Raw genomic sequence first — 22,527 nt, forward strand, 5'->3', positions numbered from 1 at the left:
GCCAGGCCACCACGACCCTTCTTGTGTGAGGTGATCCTTCGGTGTGTTTCTGGTAAGGGTGTGGGTTCCCTGATTGCCCTTCCTTCCAGCACAAGCATCCAGCCAGCCATGCTCTGGTCCCAGTGCCTGGTATTTTCCCAAGGAAGGATATGGGAAAGGTTGACTGTGATTTATACACTGCAGATGGCAAACACACTCATTTGAGAGGGAAGAGGTGCATAAAGCATGACGGGTGTGTTGTAGGAACTGCATATTAATGCCAGCTCCCAAAGAGCAGCTCAACCCCAGTGACTGGCTCCAATGCTCCAGCTCAGGAAAACTGCTGTTTTCAGGAATTAAAACCCTCTCCAAATGCTGCAAACACTCAGAGCATTCTGGGGCTCTAATCCTTTATAAGCTAACTAAAAAGAACACACCTCATACCTTGCTGTATGGAGAAATTACTGACAGATGTGACTTTCTCAGTGCCTGCAAACCCCAAATTACACCATTATATTGAAAAACACTTTTCAATTAGATTCCCTCTAGAAAATAAAAATCAAATTCTGTGCTATGGTATTTGCTGGTATTATCCTCTGAGTTTGTACTTGCTGCACTGTTCTGTTTCACTCTGGGCTAACACAGCTTGGGGGCATTCAAAGAGCTTCTTGAAACACAGCACATCATAAAGCAAAACTAACATCCTTTCCCTTGGCATATGCTTGTTGCAAAATTACTCACAGAAGAGGCTACAAGATTGCTTACCAGCTTTCTTCTTCTTGTTATACTTTTTTAGTTCTAAATGGCTGAAAGAACATGAAAGGTAGCCCTATACAGCCATGTTGAAATTTAAAAAACCCTAAAACCTGTTAATCTGAGTAATTATTAAAAACTACTATATATCAATATCAGGTGACTCTAAATGTTAGCCCAAAGTGCAAGATGTTCCTGTCACTAAATAATTAGCATTTCTAAGTACAGCATTGTTCCTATATTAACTGTAAATAAACATTTCATACTGTTCCAGATCCATAATGAGATAAGTAATTCCTTCACATTATTTTGTTCTTGTAAGAAACATACAGAATTTGTCAGGTAGCACAGTAGTGATGAGATAAGTAATTCCTTCACATTATTTTGTTCTTGTAAGAAACAGAGAATTTGTCAGGTAGCACAGTTGTGGAAATTATTTTGTGCCATTATGATGCCCTAGCTAATGCCTGATTGACTGATGTGAAGAAAGGGTTATACAGAAAGGAAATCTCATTTCTCAAATGAGCCAGTACAGTGAGAAACTTTTGAGCAGAAATTGCTCTTTCACTTGAATGTCCAATTAAACATATTTATGTGGAATATATGTGAACAAACCTATAACTACAGGTATACCAACATAGTAACTTTTAACACAATTTAGGAGCTAGTGAAGCAATTTCTCTCTACTAAGTTATTACTGGGATGTTAAAATTTACCACACTGCTTTGTTGGAGTTACTCATATAAACCATTAGATACATCAATTAAGGCTTAGAATTAGCAATGCAGGCAACTGCACAATTCAATAGTTATTCATTAATTTTCCTTTGTTCTAGAGGCTTTGGACAAAATGACAAAACGCTTCCATTTCTTAATGTTGAGCTACTTCAGTAAATTGAAGAAAGTATAATAAAGTAATTTGATGTAGTCAATTTTATTTCCATTTTGCATTGCATTCCTAACTGTACCATCAATCTCGTTTGTTAGTATGCTCTGGATAGACTTAAGTTTGTTCAAGTGATTATATTTTTAATTGTATGCAGCAAGTCTTTTTTCTTCTCAAAACTTCAGAAGCAGCTGTGAAGTTCCTCAGATTTGTGTACTGGAAAAACCCTGGTACAAAGTTCACTCGACATAAAAAAGCTTTGTGTAGTTATCACAAAGTCAGTAGCAAACAAATAACTCTGTATCCATTAATCTGGGTATCCATGGAATATTTTTCTCCATTAACTCCTCCAGATCTACTCACTAAAAGCCATTCTCCAGCCTTCATTATGCTGGGACATCTTAAAACTAAACTTTGAAGCAACAGTACTGTAACAATTTCAAATTTCCTGTGTGAATTCCAATTTTTAAGCATCCTTTCAATCATTTGCATAGTCAACAGAGTATAAAATCTTTACATGATTTCCATGAGTGTAGGGCATATAGCCATGGATGCAGCAATAGTTGCTGTGAAGAGTTAATTCTTAAGCAGTTTTATATCTCTGTAGAATGGTAGAGGGGATTTGAAAGTCTGTTACTGAAGGTAAAAAAACCCCAAACAGGCAATTCCCTTGTGGTTTATCCTTGTTACCTATCAACCTGCTAGCTAATACTGCCAACTAGCAGGCTAGTGAGAGAGAAAAGCTTGAAATCCCAAGGATAAAAAACAAAAATCAAAAGCAAACTTGTAAATTTTTAAAGCATTAGCCTTTAAAATTGTTAGGAATTGGAAGTGTCTGCTAGAGCAGCCAGAAGAAATTCCCAAGAGAAAAGAGCAGTAAAGCTAAAGCTTTAGGTAGTATAGGCAGCTTTCCTTCAGTTGATACTCTTATGTGATGCTTCATAATGGAGCTCATAAATAGGGAACATCTTTACTGCATCAGCACGGAGTGAACAACAAATAAGGAAAGATATAAATAAAGCAGGGGGAGTAAAAGCTGAGTTTCTTCTTGGATGCCCCAATACCTTTAAACAGTTGTACTAGTTATGTGAAAATCCTTCAAAGCACCTAATTTATTTTAAAACCTCAGAATTCATCTTCTTTTCCTCCAAATGAGAATCAAGTACATCAAGAAATTTTATGGAGTCTCTGATCTTCTCTTTGTCTTCAAAAACCCTAAAGCAGCTTATGTGATTTCCTGTCTCTGCATTATTTTGTACAGGAGTTTCCATAAATACCTGATTCTTTGGGGTCTACTTTAAAGAAGCAGCTTCCTCAGCCTTTTGTGCCTGCTTTTTCCCATAATACACTTATAACATTAAATGACTTTGTAGGGTTATATGTTGGTAATGTTATATTTCATCATAAGAAAATAGCTGATTAATTTTTTCTATAGGGTTATTAAACATTTACATTATCAGCATTTTTAATACCAGGGTTGAATCAGGTAGCCGGGCTCTAAGTTGTAAATTTGACCTTTGCTGATAAGTATGCCAGATTCAAAGGCCTTCTTGGATGACTGCAGATCTGAATGTTGCTTGATTTCCTGGAGAATATTACCACCACTTTTCATTCAATCCTAGTAAAATTTGTCTCAAATTAGTCTGTCTAAAGCTCACCATAGACCAGCATGTGGCACAAAGGAAAGAAGCTTAATTTTGCCATAACTTCATCCTATTGATGGAATTCACATTCCTCAAAGGTGTTTGCTTATGAGCCAGCAGGGCTGATTGACAGAGCTTGGAACTCGACTTGAAGGGGGATAACATCAGGATTGGCCATGACAAGTTGTGGGATGACATGCCAGGGTTAGAGGGTTGGGATGCAAGTGAGAGCGCTGAGCTGGTGGCTACAGGACACATTGGCTGTGCTGGAGCACACTTGAAGTCTACAGAGATGAGCCAGGGGACTGTGAGGTGATTGGAGCCAAGATAGGAATACCAGAGAAATGTAACTCCTTATGTAATTATAAAAAAAAAAAAAGAAAAAAAAAAGGAACAGGAAAAGCAAAGAGATTTCAGAGCAGCAGCCCTCGCTTCCCAGCAGCTGCTGTTCCAGAAGAACCCAGCAGAGGACAGGCCACTCACACAGAATCACTGACCTCCTGGGGTGAAAATCCCCTCCGAAGAGCTGTGCCTCGGAGAAAACACAAGCATTCTCGTAGCTAGTGATGCTGAGACAAAGTATTGTGGTATTTCAAGAACTTTGTGCAAATTCATAAGTGAAACCTCTCCAAGCACGGTAACAACTCTTGAGAGGAATCCATGGTTTCTCATCAGCAATGCAGCAGCTGACACAGCTGTTTTAAAAGATATTGAAGATGAAAGTCAGGATGAATGTCAGGAATTTTGGGTAAAAGCAGAAAACCTACAACTGTAAAGAAAAAGAAAAGACAGCATCCTTTAAGAAGGGCAGAACCCCTAGAATTAAGTAGATATTTACCAGGTGTCTTTTACAAGATATGTAGATACCATAGTAAAGGAAGCACAATAAAATCCTGAATACACAAGACCTCAGAAAAACTGGAAGCTTTCACTATAACTGCATTCTTCATTAAAAGCTTTTAATGAACTTCCCTATCTGTTTCTAGGTTTCATTTCAACTGTTGTAACAGGCTGGTTCTGGAGCAAAGTGTACTGGAACATGCAGGAGAGGAAAAAGCAATAGGGCATTTTTGGCCTAATTCCACAGGCACAATTATGCATGGCAGCACAAAAGCTGCAGGGAGGAGGGAGATGGCCAGAAGCTGAAGGTAACAAGTTCCCCAAAGCCTACATTCAGCAGCATCTCTTGGGCAAGCTGAGAGGTGCATCATGGGCTGAAATGGCCACAGCAGCCCTTTGCCACCAGTTTTACCTGTTTCCCCCATTTTATCCATTGCACAATTGCATACCATTGCTTGTGAGACACTCCTTAGCAGGCAGGACTTGCCAGCTCTTGAGTGGAGAAAATCATCTGCCATTTTGTCCTGGTACTCAAACCAAAGAGCCAAGTACACCTTGGCAGAGACCACTCAAAATCCCAAATCACTGAATGTCTTGGGCATCCATACCCTGAGCCACACCTGCTCTTCCCCTGTGTGAAATAAGATATCTAGAACTCAGAACTGGTAAAACCAAGGTGGATTTCTTTCTTGGTAAGCTGAGGGAGTTAAATAGTCATACCATCAACATCTATGAAGTTGACTTCCAGTAGCTAATATTAGCTACAAGTAACAGAATGTTTAGAAGGTTACATATGACTACTTTTTTAGGGCAAAAAAAGAAGTATAGCAAAGGACAAACTCTTTCAGGCCATTTGTTCCAGAGCAAGAACTCACATGAGTTACAGCTTTCATATTTTAGTTCATGGTAATAAGTTTAAAAGTGGCTGTGTTTGCCTTACAGTGGATGCATTTACATAATGTAATTGGGATGATGCTTCCATAGGCATTTTGTTATTGCAACAGCTCTTTCTAGGTGTTTTATGGGCATGGTCTTATATCTGTGTTGTGGTTCAAAGTAATGCATTTATCTTGCGATTCAGAGGGCTAAGAGAAAGCACCTGGTGAGCTGGACTCATAGTTAAGCACTTGAAACACCCTAATTCCAATACATTTTATGATATGTCTGAATTTTTCTATTCAACTGTTCCAAACAAAATAACTGCACAAACATTATTTCCAGCTTATAGCAGCAAAGAAAGAGATGAGTCCAAAAAGATATAAAATGGAGTTTTCTATTTATTTCATTTTGCTATTCTTGAATTTAGGCTTTGTGCTGACAAAAGTGAGAGAAAAGCTTACTCAATTAGTACCTTCCTCAGCAGCTCAGGAGGAATGTTATCTCTTCCTTATAAGCAAATCAGGGAGAGAAGCCAACTGGTTCAGAGGTAGGACTTGACATCAATGTAAATAGCAATCACAGATTTACAGTGCATTTTGCAACACCTGCTTTGTTTCTTCCAGTTTGCCTTCTGAGGTGAATCAATTATGAGAATTATTTCATTTAAATTAAACAACAGAATAAAGAAAAGTGAATTTCTGGTCCCGCAGGCTGCAAGGAAATGTTTGAAAATGTAGCCTGCAGCAGGACGAAGTCATCCAGTTAAAGCCCAGGGCAGGGTTATAACCCGTGTCCCTTTCCTCCCCTGCCAGGAAAGCAGCTCCTTCATAGTCCTGTAACTCTCCCTTTTCTCAGAAATGTCCTGGTTGCCTTCCATGTCCGTTTGGTCCTCCCCCAAAACAAGCAGAGCTCTCAGCTGGCCGTCCCTGGGCGCTGCTGGCCGGGCAGGGGTGACAGGCTGCGGATGCTGCAGGGCGAGCGGCGTGCTGAGCGCGGCCGAGGGAGCGCGAGCTCTCTGCCTGACCAGAGCCTGCCAAAAAGGATGGGTAATGCTTGGGCTCTGCTTGCCTTCTCCTCAGGGAGGGCATTACTAATCTCCTTTTCCTCTGCACAGTCACTGTTTTTCCACATAACTTGCAGTTACAGCATGTCTTTGAAACCTTTTTATCAAATTTGCAGGGGTGGGTTTGGTTTCCTTTCCCTTTTTTTCAACTTTTTTTTTTCAGCTTTTTTTTTAAGGTTTTCCAAAAGCTCATGGTGGAAGGGGGAAAGTAGAGGAGAAGTTGCCAGGTAGACAGATGTATGCCTTTTTCCTTTTCAAAGGAACATTCTTGCAGTGCTTGATTTTGGGGGCCTGAGCCATGATCTTCGCATAGTCAGGATTGGGAATACTATTCACTATTGGCAGGCACAACGGGTAGAATGACACAAATCCCAAAGATAATATTAAAATGCCATAAAGTTCAGTAAAATGTGCATTTCATTTTTAACTCTTCTTTAGTTTTGCTAGTGATAATGTGTTAGGGTTTTGTTGTTGTTGGGGTTTTTTAAAAATATTTTTTTGCCTAATAAATTTTAGAACAACTTTTACCTGGTCTCTTCATCACTTATTTTCTTCTGTTCTATCACCTACTTCTGTAGTCATCACTTTTCATCACTTGTAGTCATCACAGTTTTTCCAAAAACACTACAATGCCAGTCAGACAGAAAAATAAATCACATATTCTATTATTATTATCAAATAAATTAGATCCTTCAATAGGTCCTGATCAAGTGTAACTCTTTGCGCCCTTTCCTAAATTCTCACAATTTCAGAGAAAAAACATCACATATTCTAATATTATCAAATAAATTAGATCCTTCAATAGCTCCTGATCAAGTGTAACTCTTTGCACCCTTTCCTAAATTCTCACAATTTTAGAGAAAAAAAAGAATAAGCCAGCAACCAGAAAAGATGAAAAATATTCTACTAACAGCCTAGAGTTATTCACAGTACCTATGAAATGCATTTTATGAGGGAAATGGAAATATTGCTCTCTGTTATGCAGCTGCTGGTGAATTCTGGGGTGCTTTTGTCACCCCCAGGCCCTGTGCCACCACTCCAGCTGCTATTGCTGCCTCCTAAACAGCGGTGCTCAGCAGGGTCTGTTTGCCACCACGTGTCACCTGAGAGCAAGCTGAGCCCTTGCTCTGAGCTCCCTGGGGTTTTGGGCTTGCAGCCATAATTAAATGCTGCACAGAAAGGAGCAAAGGGTCTCTTGCTTGCAGATTAATGGACTCTGCAGAAGATTGGGAAAAGAACCCTGAAGCTCTGCATGTTCATTCTGGCCAGCCAGAGCAGGAGGACAGGCAGGAGAAGGAGCAGGAAGGTCCCAGTGTGGCTGCAGAGCACAGCCCAAGAGGATCATGGTGCTGAGGCACTGCTTTGCTGAGCACCTCTCCTGCCCCTCTCCCTCCTGAGTGGCTTTTAGCCATGGTCTGCCAGAACACTGAATTACTTTCATATCAATGAGTGCATCATTATTTCCATCATTATCTTAAACCTTTCTGGAGTGAAACCTGGTACCTGTTGAACTTTCCACTTGGGGTGGATTCCCTTCTGTAGGGTTATGGTTAAGTTTAGTTTAAAATGAAGAAATAATTTAAAATAATTTAATTATTACATTAACTTTAGAAATAGTACACAACCCCCAACTTAAATCTCCCCAAAATGCATTAACAGGTCACTGCTTTTCAGAAAGATTCTTACTGTCAATCATCCTGTGCATGTTCCATAAAAACACATTTCTATCATTTGAAATGTACTAAGAGTCTGTTTTAGAGATGTTATAGGCATAGTAGGCAGTTTCTTGTTCCAGTGAACCATGGCCCATTTGTATTACCACATGCTGAAAGTAACTGCATTGTCTCTGTGTAAAAATCAAATGCTCAGGAGCTAAGGCAGCAAACTGCTTTTTGGCTAAAATCAGAATATCAGGGTCTGACCCTAAAGCTATATGCCTGGAATGTGTGAGCATGATACATTTATCACTTGCATCAACTTTACATCAGGGCAGAATGACCAATTTCAATTGAATACTTGTGATTTATGTCACTGGTTATGAGCTGAATATCAGGCTCAGTTCCGTGGTATACAGTGAATTTGCATGCCCTGGAGAGGTGATACAAAAAGAATATGAACGACCAGGCAGAAAAAAAAATTTTTTTTGGAGAGTTCTGTCCACATCTTTACTTATACCAACGTTTTTCCTATATGAACACGTGCAAAACCCCTTGTCTGACATATTCTTAGGAGTACTCAGAATGGGAAAAAGAAAAGAAACTTTGTTAGAAACTGAAAATTCAGTCCTAACTTAGGCAAACTTGGGCATATTGCATGAAATTTCAGGATTTCCCTTTGCTGTAATACACAGATTGCAAATATTCAAATATATACAATCCATACCAATTCCAGGGTTTCTGTTTGCTATGACATGCAGCCTGTGTTGAGCAGTAACCCCATCATCCCCCTCACTAAGTGTGAGTTCCATAATTATTGCATTTGATTTTAAGATCAAATGCAAGATTTTATAAGCCATAACCTATGCAATCACACAGAGATATATCTCTCTTATGCAGAAAGCATATTAAAACTGTATTTTTTAACATATAAGCAGGACATAAAAGAATTTCTAAGTATTTGAGCAAAAAGTAATAAAGGACAGAGATATCACTTAAGCTGGAATAACACAGAAACATTTTGAAGAGAAATAAAAGGTTACATGGAAAAAGAAGATAAATACACAGTAGAGATTTAAATATTTCAAGTTTTTAATGCTTTCACTAATAATGGAAAAAGCAAGTAGAACTATTCCTGTGTAATATTAGAGTGAGTAACTAAAGATATTCCTTAAAAATACCTTTGCTACTAAAGACACTTAATTTACTGCCCAGGATTCTGGTGACAGCATGAAGAGGGGACAAACTCATTTTTCATTACTGACTGTTAATTCAGTAAAGGATTTGTTCTGTGGATTTTGATATATGCTAAAGGGGTAAACAAATAAGACAGGCATTTGCATAGTGTCAGATATGCACAAAACTTCCAATACTGCTTTAGCTAGTGTCTAGGAAAACCAGTAAAGTTTTCTGAAATAGGAACTGCTGAATATATATCAGTTGTTGAACAACATAAATTAGTACTCATTGCAATCCATTTCTAAAGTATAATTTTCCTGCCTGCTAAAAGTAACCTCTCAGGATTTTATTTTAAATAGAACAAACTTTCAAGTCAGAAAGATTGGTAGAAGCCTAAAGCAAGTTTAGAGCAAGGTTTCTCTTGATTCATAGTACAAGTTCACAGTTGGTATAATATTTAAGAATGACAGTGCTGTCTTTCAGTACTGCTGCCCACAATACTTGGAAATATATCCTTTCAGAATGTGAAGGCATATCCTCTGCGAAGTACCCAGATAAATCAGTTCACCCTTGGCTGTAACTAAACGCTGTCTAGTGACTTGTGATCGACAGGGCTTTACCCTCTGACAGCCAGATTCATTGTTGGGACAGCAACCAATCGTCGGGTTTGACGACATGAGCCTAATCAAAGTTGGAGTATAAAAAGCCCCCTTGGAATATATAAGGTACACCAGTGTGGCAAGCTGTCTCTCAGATTGCATTTGCTTTCACGGATCTGTTTAGTACTGAAAGGGAAAGGGGGAGGGGGAAAAAAAAGAAGGCAAAAGTGCTGCACTGAATGCGAGATCATGCAAAAGCTAGTGCTCTATGCTTCTATTTACCTGCTCATGCTGATTTCAGTTGATCCGGTGGCTCTTGATGACAGTAGTCAGCCCACAGAGAACGCTGAAAAGGACGGACTGTGCAATGCTTGTACGTGGAGACAGAATACAAAATCTTCCAGAATAGAAGCCATAAAAATTCAAATCCTCAGCAAACTGCGTCTGGAACAAGCTCCTAACATTAGCAGGGATGTTATTAAACAACTTTTACCCAAGGCTCCTCCACTGCAGGAACTGATTGATCAGTATGATGTGCAGAGAGATGACAGTAGCGATGGCTCTTTGGAAGATGATGACTATCATGCCACCACCGAAACGATTATCACAATGCCTACAGAGTGTAAGTAACCCTGCTTCTTTCGCCTCCCACTGCCCCTCCGAGAGAGTTGCCTCCCTGCTGTAGAGCCACACAACTCCTCCTCAGGCTCTCCCAACAGGCTGCTGGCTGAAGTCTGCTGGAGGGAGGGAGGAGAGCATTATTTCTAAAGAATTTGAGCCAGGTTCAGATGACTGTGTGGTGATCCTTTGTTTTACTGTTCGGTTTCCAGCTCCTTATAATGTGTGTGCCCTGTAGCACTTAGGATTTGCCCATTGCCTTAGAAAGCAAAGGGAGATCTGCAGTTCACTCAACTTCATTATCTGCAGCACTCGGGGTATTTCCTCTCGCAAATATAACGTACAAGTGCAGATAACGAGAGAACTAAATATTTGTGAGGGAGGTTTCACCGGCCAGTATTTTTAGAAGCAATAGAAATCAACAGAAAGACAGCTTAGAGCACGACATCTACCTAACTGCAACATGCTACAGCAAGTGCAAGCAGAGAGTTAAATTCTTGCCTCTTTGCTGATCCCATAAACTAGCACCACCCACCTCGGAGTTAAAACTATATATTTAATGCAAATATGTGTGTAACAGATTAAATGTGGAAATGTCCGTGCTATAGCAATCAGCTCATGTAATCGTGCCAAGGAAGAATGAAGGCATTTACTGAATGAGCAGATTCTGAGTTATCTTCCAACTGCTAAACATCTGCTATGCCTCCTATCAAGTATCTTTTGCACAGCTAATACTGTAGTATCTTATGTTCTTCATCAGCTAAAGTATTTGACTATGGCAGCTGTTTTTTTAAATAACACTTATGAATATGATGTCAAAAAGGAAAAATATGACAGAGGACATATAAGGCATGTTAGCAGTTACAGATATCATTATGATATGCAGACTAGAATAATATCTGCTGCTCTCACCAGCTAAAAATGAACCCACATATGAAAAAGTAATATTTTCAGTGAAATTTTTCAACTTAGTAATTATTAAAATGGGCACTTAATAGGATTATTTTACTGCAGCCTTATAACAAAGCTGAGGGCTGCCTGCATTTTTATTCCAGACTTTTATGTTCAAGGCTTTATAACTATTTTTAATCAAACTGCTACATATTTACAGTGACTGAAGAAAAGTCATTGTATTTCATTGCTCTGAGTTCACTTCCTACTTCTTATAAAAAGCCCTTGAGCTATTTTAAATGCACTAAAGAGACAGGTATCTTAAGTGATGAGATTTATGAACGTTAAAGTCCTGCACCATTTAGGATTAGTACTACCCATTTTATCCTGGCATGGAAAGATATTGCCATGACTAGGTATGACAGCTGCATCGTAGGCTACAAGAAGGAGGAACGCAGCACTGCACGTGACTTTCCTCTAATATTATTCAAATGAAAACAAAATGATCCTTATATTAATCCCCTCCATTATTTTCTTCCCACTGAGAAAAGAAATGTGTTTGTGCAGTTTGCCCAGGGCTGTATGGTCTGCAGCAGGCTGAGGCTTTGGAGTAAATTAGAAATAGCTGGATCACCACACACGTGTTGAGTCAGCTTATGCAAAGTTGCTATTCTGCATGCTTTATGAAGGTCCTCAGGAGGTGGCCAGCAGAAGTGAATTGGTAGTAGGTGATAGAGTAATTTTGTTGACATCCACTAAATTTGCTGTACAGTGTAAACCATAGAAAATGAATTAAGTTAAATCAAATTTGTTACTGGTACTCTTTACAACATATTGTAATATTTTTTTATACAGTCTGAAAAAAAAAAATCAGGTTTATATACGCGTTTTTTTCTTGTTCCCTGTTCAGTAATCTGTTCTTTCCATTCATTTATAGCTGATTTTCTTGTACAAATGGAGGGAAAACCAAAATGTTGCTTCTTTAAGTTTAGCTCTAAAATACAATATAACAAAGTAGTAAAGGCACAATTGTGGATATACTTGAGGCAAGTCCAAAAACCTACAACGGTGTTTGTGCAGATCCTGAGACTTATTAAGCCCATGAAAGATGGTACAAGATATACCGGAATTCGATCTTTGAAACTTGACATGAACCCAGGCACCGGTATTTGGCAGAGTATTGATGTGAAGACAGTGTTGCAAAATTGGCTCAAACAGCCTGAATCCAATTTAGGCATCGAAATAAAAGCTTTTGATGAGAACGGACGGAATCTTGCTGTAACTTTCCCAGGACCGGGGGAAGATGGATTGGTAAGTCTATTTAGAAAAATCCTATTTCACTGAAAAGCATTTAAGCTCTGTTTTAAGGATAAAATGGATGCATTGTTTAGGGAATGGAAGATAAAAGTTCTGTGTATCCAATTCTTTCGTTCTTTGCTCTCTGACAGTGCCAAAAATCAATAGCTTTCCTCTGCCTCCATTTCCCTGTCTAAAAAATTGACAGAAACTGAGAGACATTGTGAGGCATTAGCTAGAAAAGGTTTTGGCAATTATTGATGGATGATGCTATCAAAGTAACATTGTTTACAGTTTTGAGAGCAAATACTACTTAATAAGCAGCTATTTCACATGAAGTCAAAGAACAGTCTTCAGATTCTTTCACTGGTTAGGAAAGATGCCTCCAATATGCTGTTAAGGCAAGGGAGTTCCTACATACTCTCTATACATATATTTTCTATTAACAACAACAAAAATTGTCTCTTTCTGAAAGTGAGAACAGATCTTCTTCATAATGTTAAGTTCTTTACCTTTCAGTATTTGGTAGTCATCATTCTACCTATTAGAAATGTCTGAATAGAGAACTTCTGCTTGATACAATAATCGAGTCATGATGATAAGAAAGTGCACAAAATAACTGGTTTGTTTTTATAAGAACAGATGAACAAATTAAATCTGAAATGTACCTACAAGTACACCTGAAATAAACCTGCAGTGAAACTACAGCATTTCCCTTGCTATCTGTTTCTATAAATCACTAATAATCTACAACCCATATAAATTTCTATACTTATCACAACCAAGTGATACCTCCTTTTGCATAAAGTAAGAAGAATATTATTCTACTTTTACTTCTGTGTAGTAGATGAATCTGTTGATTATAGAAACATAGAAATATTTAGGTTGGAGAAGACCATTGTGCCCAACCATTTATACAACATTTAAGTTCACAGCAGTATAATATAATTTAGAAGTGCTTAAAAGAAAAACTCTGTGATATCTTACTTGTACATCCAATATAAGTGCGGATCTCCTGTATTTGAAAAAGGCCAAGCTGATATCATGATCAGGAATGTCCTCACCACCTCCATCCATTCAAATGATGAGACATACAGATACATGGCTATCATCATCTATAAACAAACATTTCAGTGGCAGAACAGGGTTAGAGGCACAGGTGATAATGGGAGAGGAAATCTCTCTGTCCCCCAGCTCCTCTCCAGCACAGCTCCCCTCTCAGTACAGGGGTGCTCCTCTCACCAAACACCTCCCCATATAATTTACCTTTGGAAAGGGCACTTCCAGCAGCTCCACAGCTCGCAGGTATCTGGGGAAGAGGGAAACCGGTGTAATAAAGTTAGCTGGGCTGTTGTTCCTGAGGAATGGTCTCCACGGGATGGCCCCATCAGAGCCAAACTAACACCCAGGGCAGAAATCAATGTGTGGAAGGCAGCAACTTTGGGAACTTTTTCAAAGTCACAATCGTGGAGGCTGTAATTTCCTTCTAGTCTCAGTTGGTGACTGTGGAAATACACCTTCTGTAGGAGGCATGTGGCTCAGGGATCTGCCAGAAGTACATTCCTAGCCACAGGACTCTTCCAGGAGTTAAAATACTTAACTGCCCCTCCAAATTCATTCAGTCAGAGTCATTCAAGCATGGCAGCCATAGAGGAGCAACTTTCATCCTCCTTGGTCTGGACAAAATACTTTCCTTGATATCCAGAAAGCCTGAATTCAATATGACTTTAACGAAGGGAATTTCAGAAGGACTCACAAAAGCTGTTATTATGGAGTTTAAAACAAACTAAAAACCATCCACATCAAAAGTAAAAATCCAGCATCCTCCACATTTCTGAAATGTTCTTACAGCAGTTAAAGAATCTTAGCACTGAGACAGTGGTGATTTCAGGGACAAATACTCAAGTATTAAAGCTCTGTATAGAGAAACAGCAGGGAAATGCAGAGATTTCAGAAACTTCATTTCAGAATATTAATCTGAAACATCTACATCTGAAATATTGTTTGCATGTTTTTAGACAACTTGGGCTTACCTCAGAAATGATTCCAATTCCTTCTCCTCTTCTCACAGAACCCATTTTTAGAGGTCAGAGTTACAGACACACCAAAACGGTCCCGCAGAGATTTCGGTCTCGACTGCGACGAGCACTCGACAGAATCCCGATGTTGCCGCTACCCGCTGACGGTGGATTTCGAAGCTTTCGGGTGGGATTGGATTATCGCTCCTAAAAGATACAAAGCCAACTACTGCTCCGGAGAATGCGAATTTGTGTTTTTACAAAAGTACCCGCACACCCACCTGGTGCACCAAGCCAACCCCAGAGGCTCGGCAGGCCCTTGCTGCACGCCCACCAAGATGTCCCCCATCAATATGCTGTACTTCAATGGCAAAGAACAAATCATCTACGGCAAGATACCAGCCATGGTTGTAGATCGCTGCGGGTGCTCATGAGGTCCTCGCTGGATCCACCGCTTCACACATCATGGAAGCTACCAAAAAAAAAAAAAAGGAAAAAAAAAGAAAAAAAAAGGAGAAAAAATAGAAAAAGTTATACCCCCACACCAGTGTTTCAAACTGTGAAGTTACGTACACAAGGCATTGCCGACCTCCTGTGTGCTACCAGCAGCAGTTACAGAACGTGAACTAAAGGACAATGTAATTACCTGATGGCTGCTTGTGAGCCAGCAAAAGAGAAAAGCTACAATCAAAATCACCGGATTTAATCTATGAAGTTCTTACATTATGAGGGAATCAATATTCAGTCATTTGGATGCAAATTTATATGCAGCTTTCAGTACACATTGGTAATCAAAAGCAAGCTCCTTCTCACCTGAGGACAGAAGAAGCAGGCTTTTAAGTTCCTTTCTTCACAGCTTCACTTAATGTCATATTTACAGGAACATATATACTGGTAACATATACACCACTACACAATACCACCAGAATCATCCTTAAACACTTGAATATATAGTGCAGACTTGTGAAATGTATCAGATGAAATTCCACATAAATGGACAAACCCTGAAATTAGGGATGGCATAGTGTATTTAGCGTGTTTCCATTCCTTTTTCTCATTAGTGTGTTAGTAATCAATGGCAATGGTGCTACGTAAGCAGGCTGAATAAATAGAAAGATAGTTATATAAGTGAAAGAATTTAGGCTTAATAATGAAGTTGCCCTATCCTCAGGTACACTATTCAACATTCTCAAGAAATAGATATTTTTTAAATGAAAAGGAATAGTTTTCTAGACATAGAAAAACAGAAGGCAGCAGAGAAATCCAACATTCAAATTGCGATCCCACATTTTAACCTGCCTTTGCAACATTACCGTTTGCACTATGGTAAACCAATGCAAATAGTTGGTTGCTACAGATATTGTTTTAAAACCACTTTGATATAACTGACTTGTGTAATATGTATGCATCAATATTTTGTAAATAAATGTTTATTTTTTAATCACTGTTGGTATATGTTCATCACAAGAAAAGAACGACTTTAACCTGTACTTTAGTTTAATAAACAAACCCCAATATTCTCTTCATAATATAATTTTCTGGATTTTAACACAAATAATTGTAGGAACAATGCAACAAAGTAAACCATATGTTGAGAATTATTCTACATTTTATATGTTTTTTACATTGGTATGAGCCATCTAGGATAAATGATGGCTGTTGACATGTTTATAAGGTTCTTTGGGTTACTGTTTTTATGGTCATTTTGATCCACAACTGAATTTCCATATTTTGAATGTTATGTTCATAAATAATCATGATACCACAAAAGATTGCTATTAAATGCATTTTATTGTATTTAAAAGTTTGCAGCAAAGTATTTTCTGTATTTGAGTAAACACAGTACATGGATTTCGACAAAAATTCTGTACATTTTCCTTATAGTAAAAAATTGTTAATTGAAATTAAAAAGATCTATTTACTATAAAGTCCATTTTATTTCACATGTGAAATAGAACTGATAAACCAGATGTTTGTTAAGACAACACAATCACTGTTAAAACATCTTCATGTTAGTATGATGCACGTTTTTGTTATATTCCAGAAATCAGTTTTGAATTTTCCTTTGTGTAAAACCACCCTCAAATTGCAAAACTGCTTGATTTTTGTTCCCTTCCTCTTTTATATATTTTCTGCCTCGGTGGTAAATATTTTGTATTGAGCTTTTTTTACTTTTTTAAAAAATTTGTATGTAAGGACATTAAAACTTAAAGTTTGAGTGATGAGGTTTGAAATTTAAAAGCAAACAGATTTTCTGCAATTTCTTTTGAATGATTGGGAGTTCTGCTAAAGCTGTGTCCAGGCATCAAGCAGATGTTCAGCTTCTCCCGATGCAGTTCACCAGAGCAGGTCCCTGGGGCCCTTAAATACACTTTCAATTTAGTTTCCCACAAAACACCATCAGACTAAATAAAAAATCTAAAAACTTTTGGAATACAGGCTCTTGGTAAAGCGACAAGAATTAAAAGTACAACACAATTGCCCTCCTAAACAAAGTTCCAGAATTAAGGGAGAAATGTTCTGTTTGTTGAAGTCAATGGCAAAACTTCCACTGGCTTTAACAGAGACCAACCTTTTGCCCTCTGACTTTTAACTCGTGACATTCAGGCACCAAGCAGTGCCATCCTGCTCATGTGAACTATCAATAGCATCTCCTTGCATGAGGCTCTTAAACCATTCAGAGACTTCCAATTAACTTCCATATACCCTGTAGCTAAACATTCACTGCTTTAATTGGACCAGTTCATATAGCAACAGCTGCAGAGATGCAGCAGTGTGGATTCTGCAGTTGATAGGGAACAAAACCTATTCCCAGTCTGCACCAAAGTCCAGTTACAACACCTGCAGCATTGTTTTTACTCATGGTAGGTAAATGAAAGTTAATGCAAATTCATTTACCCCCACACAAGTGACCTCATTGGCTGCCTGGTAGTAACTGTACCCTGCACAAAGGCAGTGCAAAAGGGATGGATTTTTTTATTCCTGCAATCAATGAAAGCAAAATTAAAGCAAGAAAATAAGTAGTATGAATTCCAAAAAGAATCTGCTCCAACCAGCACCCCATCTTGACACTCAGACAAATTTTGTTCCATGTAAATTTTATGCAGTATGCATCTTTTATATTTTGCCAAACTTGAAATGATCATAGAGCAATTATGGCTCCTGTGATTTAACAATGACCTTACAGATAAGTGGCTACTCATGGAACATGCTGTGGGCTTTGATCCTGTTGATCTAGCTGCTGAATAGCTCATTATCAATGTGTTTATTGACAATCAATTTAAGATGTCAGTGATTCCTTCTGTTCCTATCATTACATCCTTTCATTTGCAAGGCTCAGGTCTGAGAGACCCCAGCAGCATTTGTGAATACTTTGTACAGCTCTCAAACCTCACTCTTAAGCTGTGTATTCAGAATAACGAAAATATCCAGTGAGGGATGATGTGTCAGAAACAGCATCATTTCCTTGCCTGCCATCCTAAGAATCCCAACAGGAATGAACCAGGCAGAGTCCAGCTTTCCGAGGCACTGTCCAAGTGCCCCAAGATGCACGTGCACCCCTGCAACAGGGCAATTCCTCATCTCCATACTGCTTCAGTTCTTCCTCTTGGCTCTGCTGCCCAGCCCTTTCCCTCCCAACACAAGCCAGTCCTTTTCCAGAGCTGCTCGACCCCTACCTCCCACCCAGCTTCAGTTACACTGTAACTCGAGCAGCATTTCCCCTCCCATTTCGCACAGCATCTCCCATCCCGTCCCTCCCCAGACTCTTGCCCTGCAGCCCCTTTTGCAGAGGGAACAGCCCCCTGCAGTACTGCCCTCCTGTCCCTTAAGCAGATCCAGTGCATCCTGCTCCTGCTGGAAGCTGCGGTTAGGGGAGAAACCTTCCACAACGCTCAAGAGAGGCTGTGGGGAATTTAACAGCTGAACACAGAAGTCAACACCACTAAGCTATAAATGCACTGCAATTTTTCACAGATGGACTGTTTTGCTAAATATGAGCAGATTTCAAAGGAAGAACTAAAGGCCAAATCCATTCATAGCTTTAGGTAGCTCTTCCCCAATTCTGTTGAGTCTAGGTTTGGGGTTTGCGGTTGTTCGTTGGGCGTTTGGGGGTTTTTGAAGGCTTTTTGGGGTGGTTTCTTTTTTAATCAGACCTTGGATGTGAATGACCTATTTTGGCTAAACGTCTGAAAAAATAAATCTCCTTGAGATTAGGTTTGGACAGCTCAGTCCAGGCAGATAGATTTTGTTAAAGCTGCAGTAAAACAAAGCAGGTTATTATAATCTGAAGCACTGGATGGACAAACTTAAAAACCAAAATACCCCACCTCATCTTATAAAGTTAGTACATTTCAATAAAAACAAAATTAACTTTGGAAACTGTACATTATGGGAGGCACAAGCTAGAATCTTTACAAATAATGCTGTATCTATGTAACTCAGCAGAATTGTCAGGAAGAACCTTAGCAATGTGCCAATGTATTTTAACTGACTCACACTAGCTCTGTGTTTCCACTTGAGCATTCTCCCAACAACGTTAACTGCAGCAAGTAGGTATCTATACATTGATTTAACACCAGCAATGAAACCAGTAATGCAACTGCATCTGATTTTCTGTCAAGTCTTCCCCTGCAAGAAGTAAGACTACAACTCTGGCTTGAAATGCAAGTGTAACACGTTTGAATCCATAAAAATAAAATCTTAACAAACTCTGGAAACACTAAAGCTCCAATTCTCCTATTTAGTTTATAAAAGCCCTGACAAAATCCAAAGGAAAAATTACGGCTACAGGCCAATTTCTGAATTTGAATAGGCAAGAAGTACAGCTCTGTTCACTCTTGGCCACTTCTAAATAATCTCAAAAAAAAAAAAAAAAGTGACAGTGCTAACATCTGTTGTAGAAATCTTGCAAAACATAAAAAAAAAAAGGAAACTGAGAAGTGCAAATGTACAGCTCATTCAACAGTGAATGACTCCAATTAATTACTAGGTGTATTGATAAATTAAACAGAATTATTCTCTTTGGCGGCTAGACAGTGAATTTGAGGGATGAAGAACTACTACAGTGACTATAAACGAAAAAACTGCCTGTTTTTTTTGCTCCAGAATTTGGATGAGAACAAGTAATGAAGTCCTCTGTAGATGAGGTGGCAAGACCAGCAACAAGGCTTGCAGCATTCTGGGTTTAAGTCTGGCAAATTCTCACCAGCCTTAGCCACTAAGGCTCTCTGAGGCTACAGTAAAAACTGCTCCTTTTCTTTACAAGTGGACATAACTCTCACACTATACAGGCTTTCAAAACAGTGCTTTCAGAAAATACAAAATAGCTTAGTGTCCATGAGTCAGCTTGTGATCTTGAACTTGTGCTCTTAACTTAGAGGCTCTCTGTGCTCTAAATCTAATTATGAATCAAAGTAATCAGTGGTTCTAAAAGCTGCTGCAATTTGTCCCCATAGAAATGCCTTTCACCAACAAGTCAATAACCACGTTAGATTTCAAACCTGTAGCTTTTCCATTCTATTTATCATACTACCTCTGTACAAGAAAATCCCTCAAGAGCTGAAAGCATTCACCTCAGATGAATCCCACCTGTGGAAAGGCAGAGGAACAAGTCCTGGCTGAGCAGCGCCTTTCCTGTTACTCCTGATGAAGCCTGTATGCCTTGGGTGAGATCTTGTTATCATCTCTGGTTAGGAAAGAATAAAAATGCTTGTTTTTGACATTGTGTTCCATGTTTCACCAGTAAAATTACCAGGAGCACTTAAAGGTTACGATGGTAAGGGAGGAATACCTGGGAAAGCATTATGGAGGCATTACTTTGTAGACAGCTTCCATTACACTAAAAAAAAAATTAACAGTTTGGGAGACAGCTGCAACACAAACAGGACAATATGTGGAAATCATGTAAGGTGTAACAGTTATTGTAAAGCAGTCATGTGCTAACAGTGGTCTGCTTCTATGCATTTCAAGGAGCTGAGTACAATATAAAAAGTGAAATTTAAAGCAGTTAAATAATTTAAGGGATGTAACCAAGGCAGCAAGAAAGATTTTATCCTCCCAAATCCAGGATGATACTGAAGGCATTTGCTAAAGTTTTACTTCCTCTGTCTTAAGAATGCTTAACCTGAAAAGGTCTGCTCTTTGCCAAAATTAAAAATGTTTTACAACAAATCTAACTTAAGTATAATCTGTTGCATCATAATTTGAATATGTAGCTATCCAAAATATAATTACTCATAACTTGGCTAATAGCTTGCAGTTAAGGTTCATGGTTCATGCACTCTTTCTGCAGAAACCCTTACTAGTTTTTTACCTAGAAGAGGAACAATTACCTTCCCAACCAAGCCATAGTATCAAAGAGTTTGAGCATTATTTCAGGGCACTTTGTGGCATCCAATAAGACATTCTAAAGCATCATACAAAACAGCATGAAGAGCAAAGATTTTCTTTACGCTTTAGCATCTGTGCATTTGAAGAGGAGGTTAATTCTGATTCCAAACAGCAATCATCTCTCCTACTAACATTTTCCCCATCATTTTCCCCCGTTGTTATCCCTCAAACCCGGCAATGACGCTGACATCCGAAGCAGCAAACCGAACACCTGGCTGTCACGCATTATGGCATCAGGTTGCAGCGCCAGGTGGTCGGGGGAGTGGGAGGCACGTCAAACACATGCCTTCAGGCTGAGCTCAGCTGCCTACTGTATGCTGCTGTCATGTGGGAAAGCTCAGCCTAGGTGCTGGTCCAGGGCAAAATGCCCATGGCTTCGCTGCTGTAGGTGACACCTACCAACCACAATGTGCTGCTGGCTGGCCGGAGCTCTCTGCTTGCTTGTGTTGCTCACCCGCCGTGGGGTGGGACAACAAATCTCACAGCATTCCAGTCATGATCACTGTGTGCCCAGAGGTACCAAAGAACGTGGGTTATGCTGACAAACAGCAGCATAACTTCATCATAATTGAGTATTTTCCTTCTTGAAAGGAATTATTCTAAGAGCACCCTTGGGCTTTTCCCCAAGGCAGAAGTGTTCCTCTCATCGCATCATGACATGCAGATGCAGCATCAGAATTTTATACTCTGACCTGCAGTCAGATCTCACAGACCTGAGTCCTCACAACACCATGTATCAACAGTCACCAACACACTTGATAAATCAAACTAATATTTAACCTGGTTTTTGCCACCATCCCATTTACATTTGCCTAAAGAGATAGAAAAGGCAGCTACTCAAAATATTCTCTTTTGAGGCCACTGTGTTATCTCTGAAATAGTCTCAGCACACTTGTCTTACCTTTTTTTTTAATAGATTGTGACTTATTTATTATTTTGTACTGCTGTACAATTTTTTTGTACTGCTGTATTTTCAGTTCTACAATACCTTACCAAACCTGGGAATACTACTAAAGCATCCTCACGAAACTCTCCTCTGTTTTCTAGGAGCATCTTACTATTCTTGTTCCCAAACAACTGTCTCAACTTTTCTTTTCAACCAACATGATCTAGACACAAGTTCTAGTTATCACAAAATTATAAGCCCAAAGCTGACTACCACCTAAGGGATTAATTTAGTGATTTGTATTTAAAAATTGAAGTCTTAGGAACATTTTAAAAAACTAGAAAAGGTATTTTTTCAAAAAAGCACTTTTCCATCTTAACCATCATTTTTAACAGGGTATTGCCCTGGAAATGGATCCTACACCAAGTGGTGCCTTCTACCACAACTTTCCTTTCATCACAGTAATAACCCTAATGTCTCACTTTTATCAGTTTATTTGTTACAAGGCTACTGGCCTTAACAAAATGCTTCAGAAATCTGTAGCTGTCCTTGACTGCCCACTCATTTACACCCACTGCACTTGTACAAGACCTTATCTGAACAGAGTTGTAGTAGTTGCTACTACCACATAAACATGAATGACAATCCTCATGGATAAAACAAATCGTGTCTATAGAAGGCACAGTGCAATCCTCAGCACCCATTGTTTGGGTTGGACATGGCTTAGCTTCAGGTCTTCAGTTGAAAAACAACTGAAAATTGGTTCCACAAATTGCTCTTGACTGTGATTAAGAAGGAGCTTAGTTACAACAAAATGCAATTACTCAGTTTTGGCCACGCAGCCTTCATGAGGCTTTTCCAGATCCGCTCCCACGGAACCTAATTCTGGTTTGGAAGCCAATTGTTCCTTGGCAGCGTTGCCATGGATCTCACTCAGAGATTTAGCAACACAT

The 22,527-nt window shown here is 39.1% G+C and overlaps 2 protein-coding genes across 2 annotated transcripts in view; one reads left to right on the forward strand and one right to left on the reverse strand.

The window, feature by feature from the left end:
* Positions 1 to 3,809, reverse strand: part of CUNH2orf88 (chromosome unknown C2orf88 homolog) — a 32,399-nt gene extending 28,590 nt beyond the window's left edge. The window contains exon 1 of the mRNA XM_041403353.1: positions 3,758 to 3,809. The gene's annotated coding sequence lies outside the window, so the exon portion shown is untranslated. The remainder of the gene's footprint in view (positions 1 to 3,757) is intronic.
* A 5,809-nt stretch (positions 3,810 to 9,618) lies between these two features.
* MSTN (myostatin) lies at positions 9,619 to 16,102 on the forward strand. Its single transcript, XM_041403477.1, has 3 exons — positions 9,619 to 10,097; positions 11,922 to 12,295; positions 14,352 to 16,102. The coding sequence occupies exons 1-3, from the start codon at positions 9,725 to 9,727 to the stop codon at positions 14,730 to 14,732; spliced, it is 1,128 nt and encodes a 375-aa protein (XP_041259411.1). The 5' UTR covers positions 9,619 to 9,724; the 3' UTR covers positions 14,733 to 16,102.
* The last annotated feature ends 6,425 nt before the right edge of the window (positions 16,103 to 22,527 follow it).

Source organism: Onychostruthus taczanowskii, unplaced genomic scaffold (assembly GCF_017590055.1).
Source record: "Onychostruthus taczanowskii isolate IOZ18803 unplaced genomic scaffold, ASM1759005v1 scaffold20, whole genome shotgun sequence".
Lineage (NCBI taxonomy): Eukaryota > Metazoa > Chordata > Aves > Passeriformes > Passeridae > Onychostruthus > Onychostruthus taczanowskii.

What these genes read in the sequence shown, in the direction of transcription:
- MSTN (XM_041403477.1), top strand. Translation starts at nt 9,725, where the DNA reads ATGCAAAAGCTAGTGCTCTATGCTTCTATTTACCTGCTCATGCTGATT. An exon ending in TATCACAATGCCTACAGAGT is followed by an intron (nt 10,098 to 11,921) that starts GTAAGTAACCCT and finishes ATTCATTTATAG; the next exon opens with CTGATTTTCTTGTACAAATG. An exon ending in GACCGGGGGAAGATGGATTG is followed by an intron (nt 12,296 to 14,351) that starts GTAAGTCTATTT and finishes CTCTTCTCACAG; the next exon opens with AACCCATTTTTAGAGGTCAG.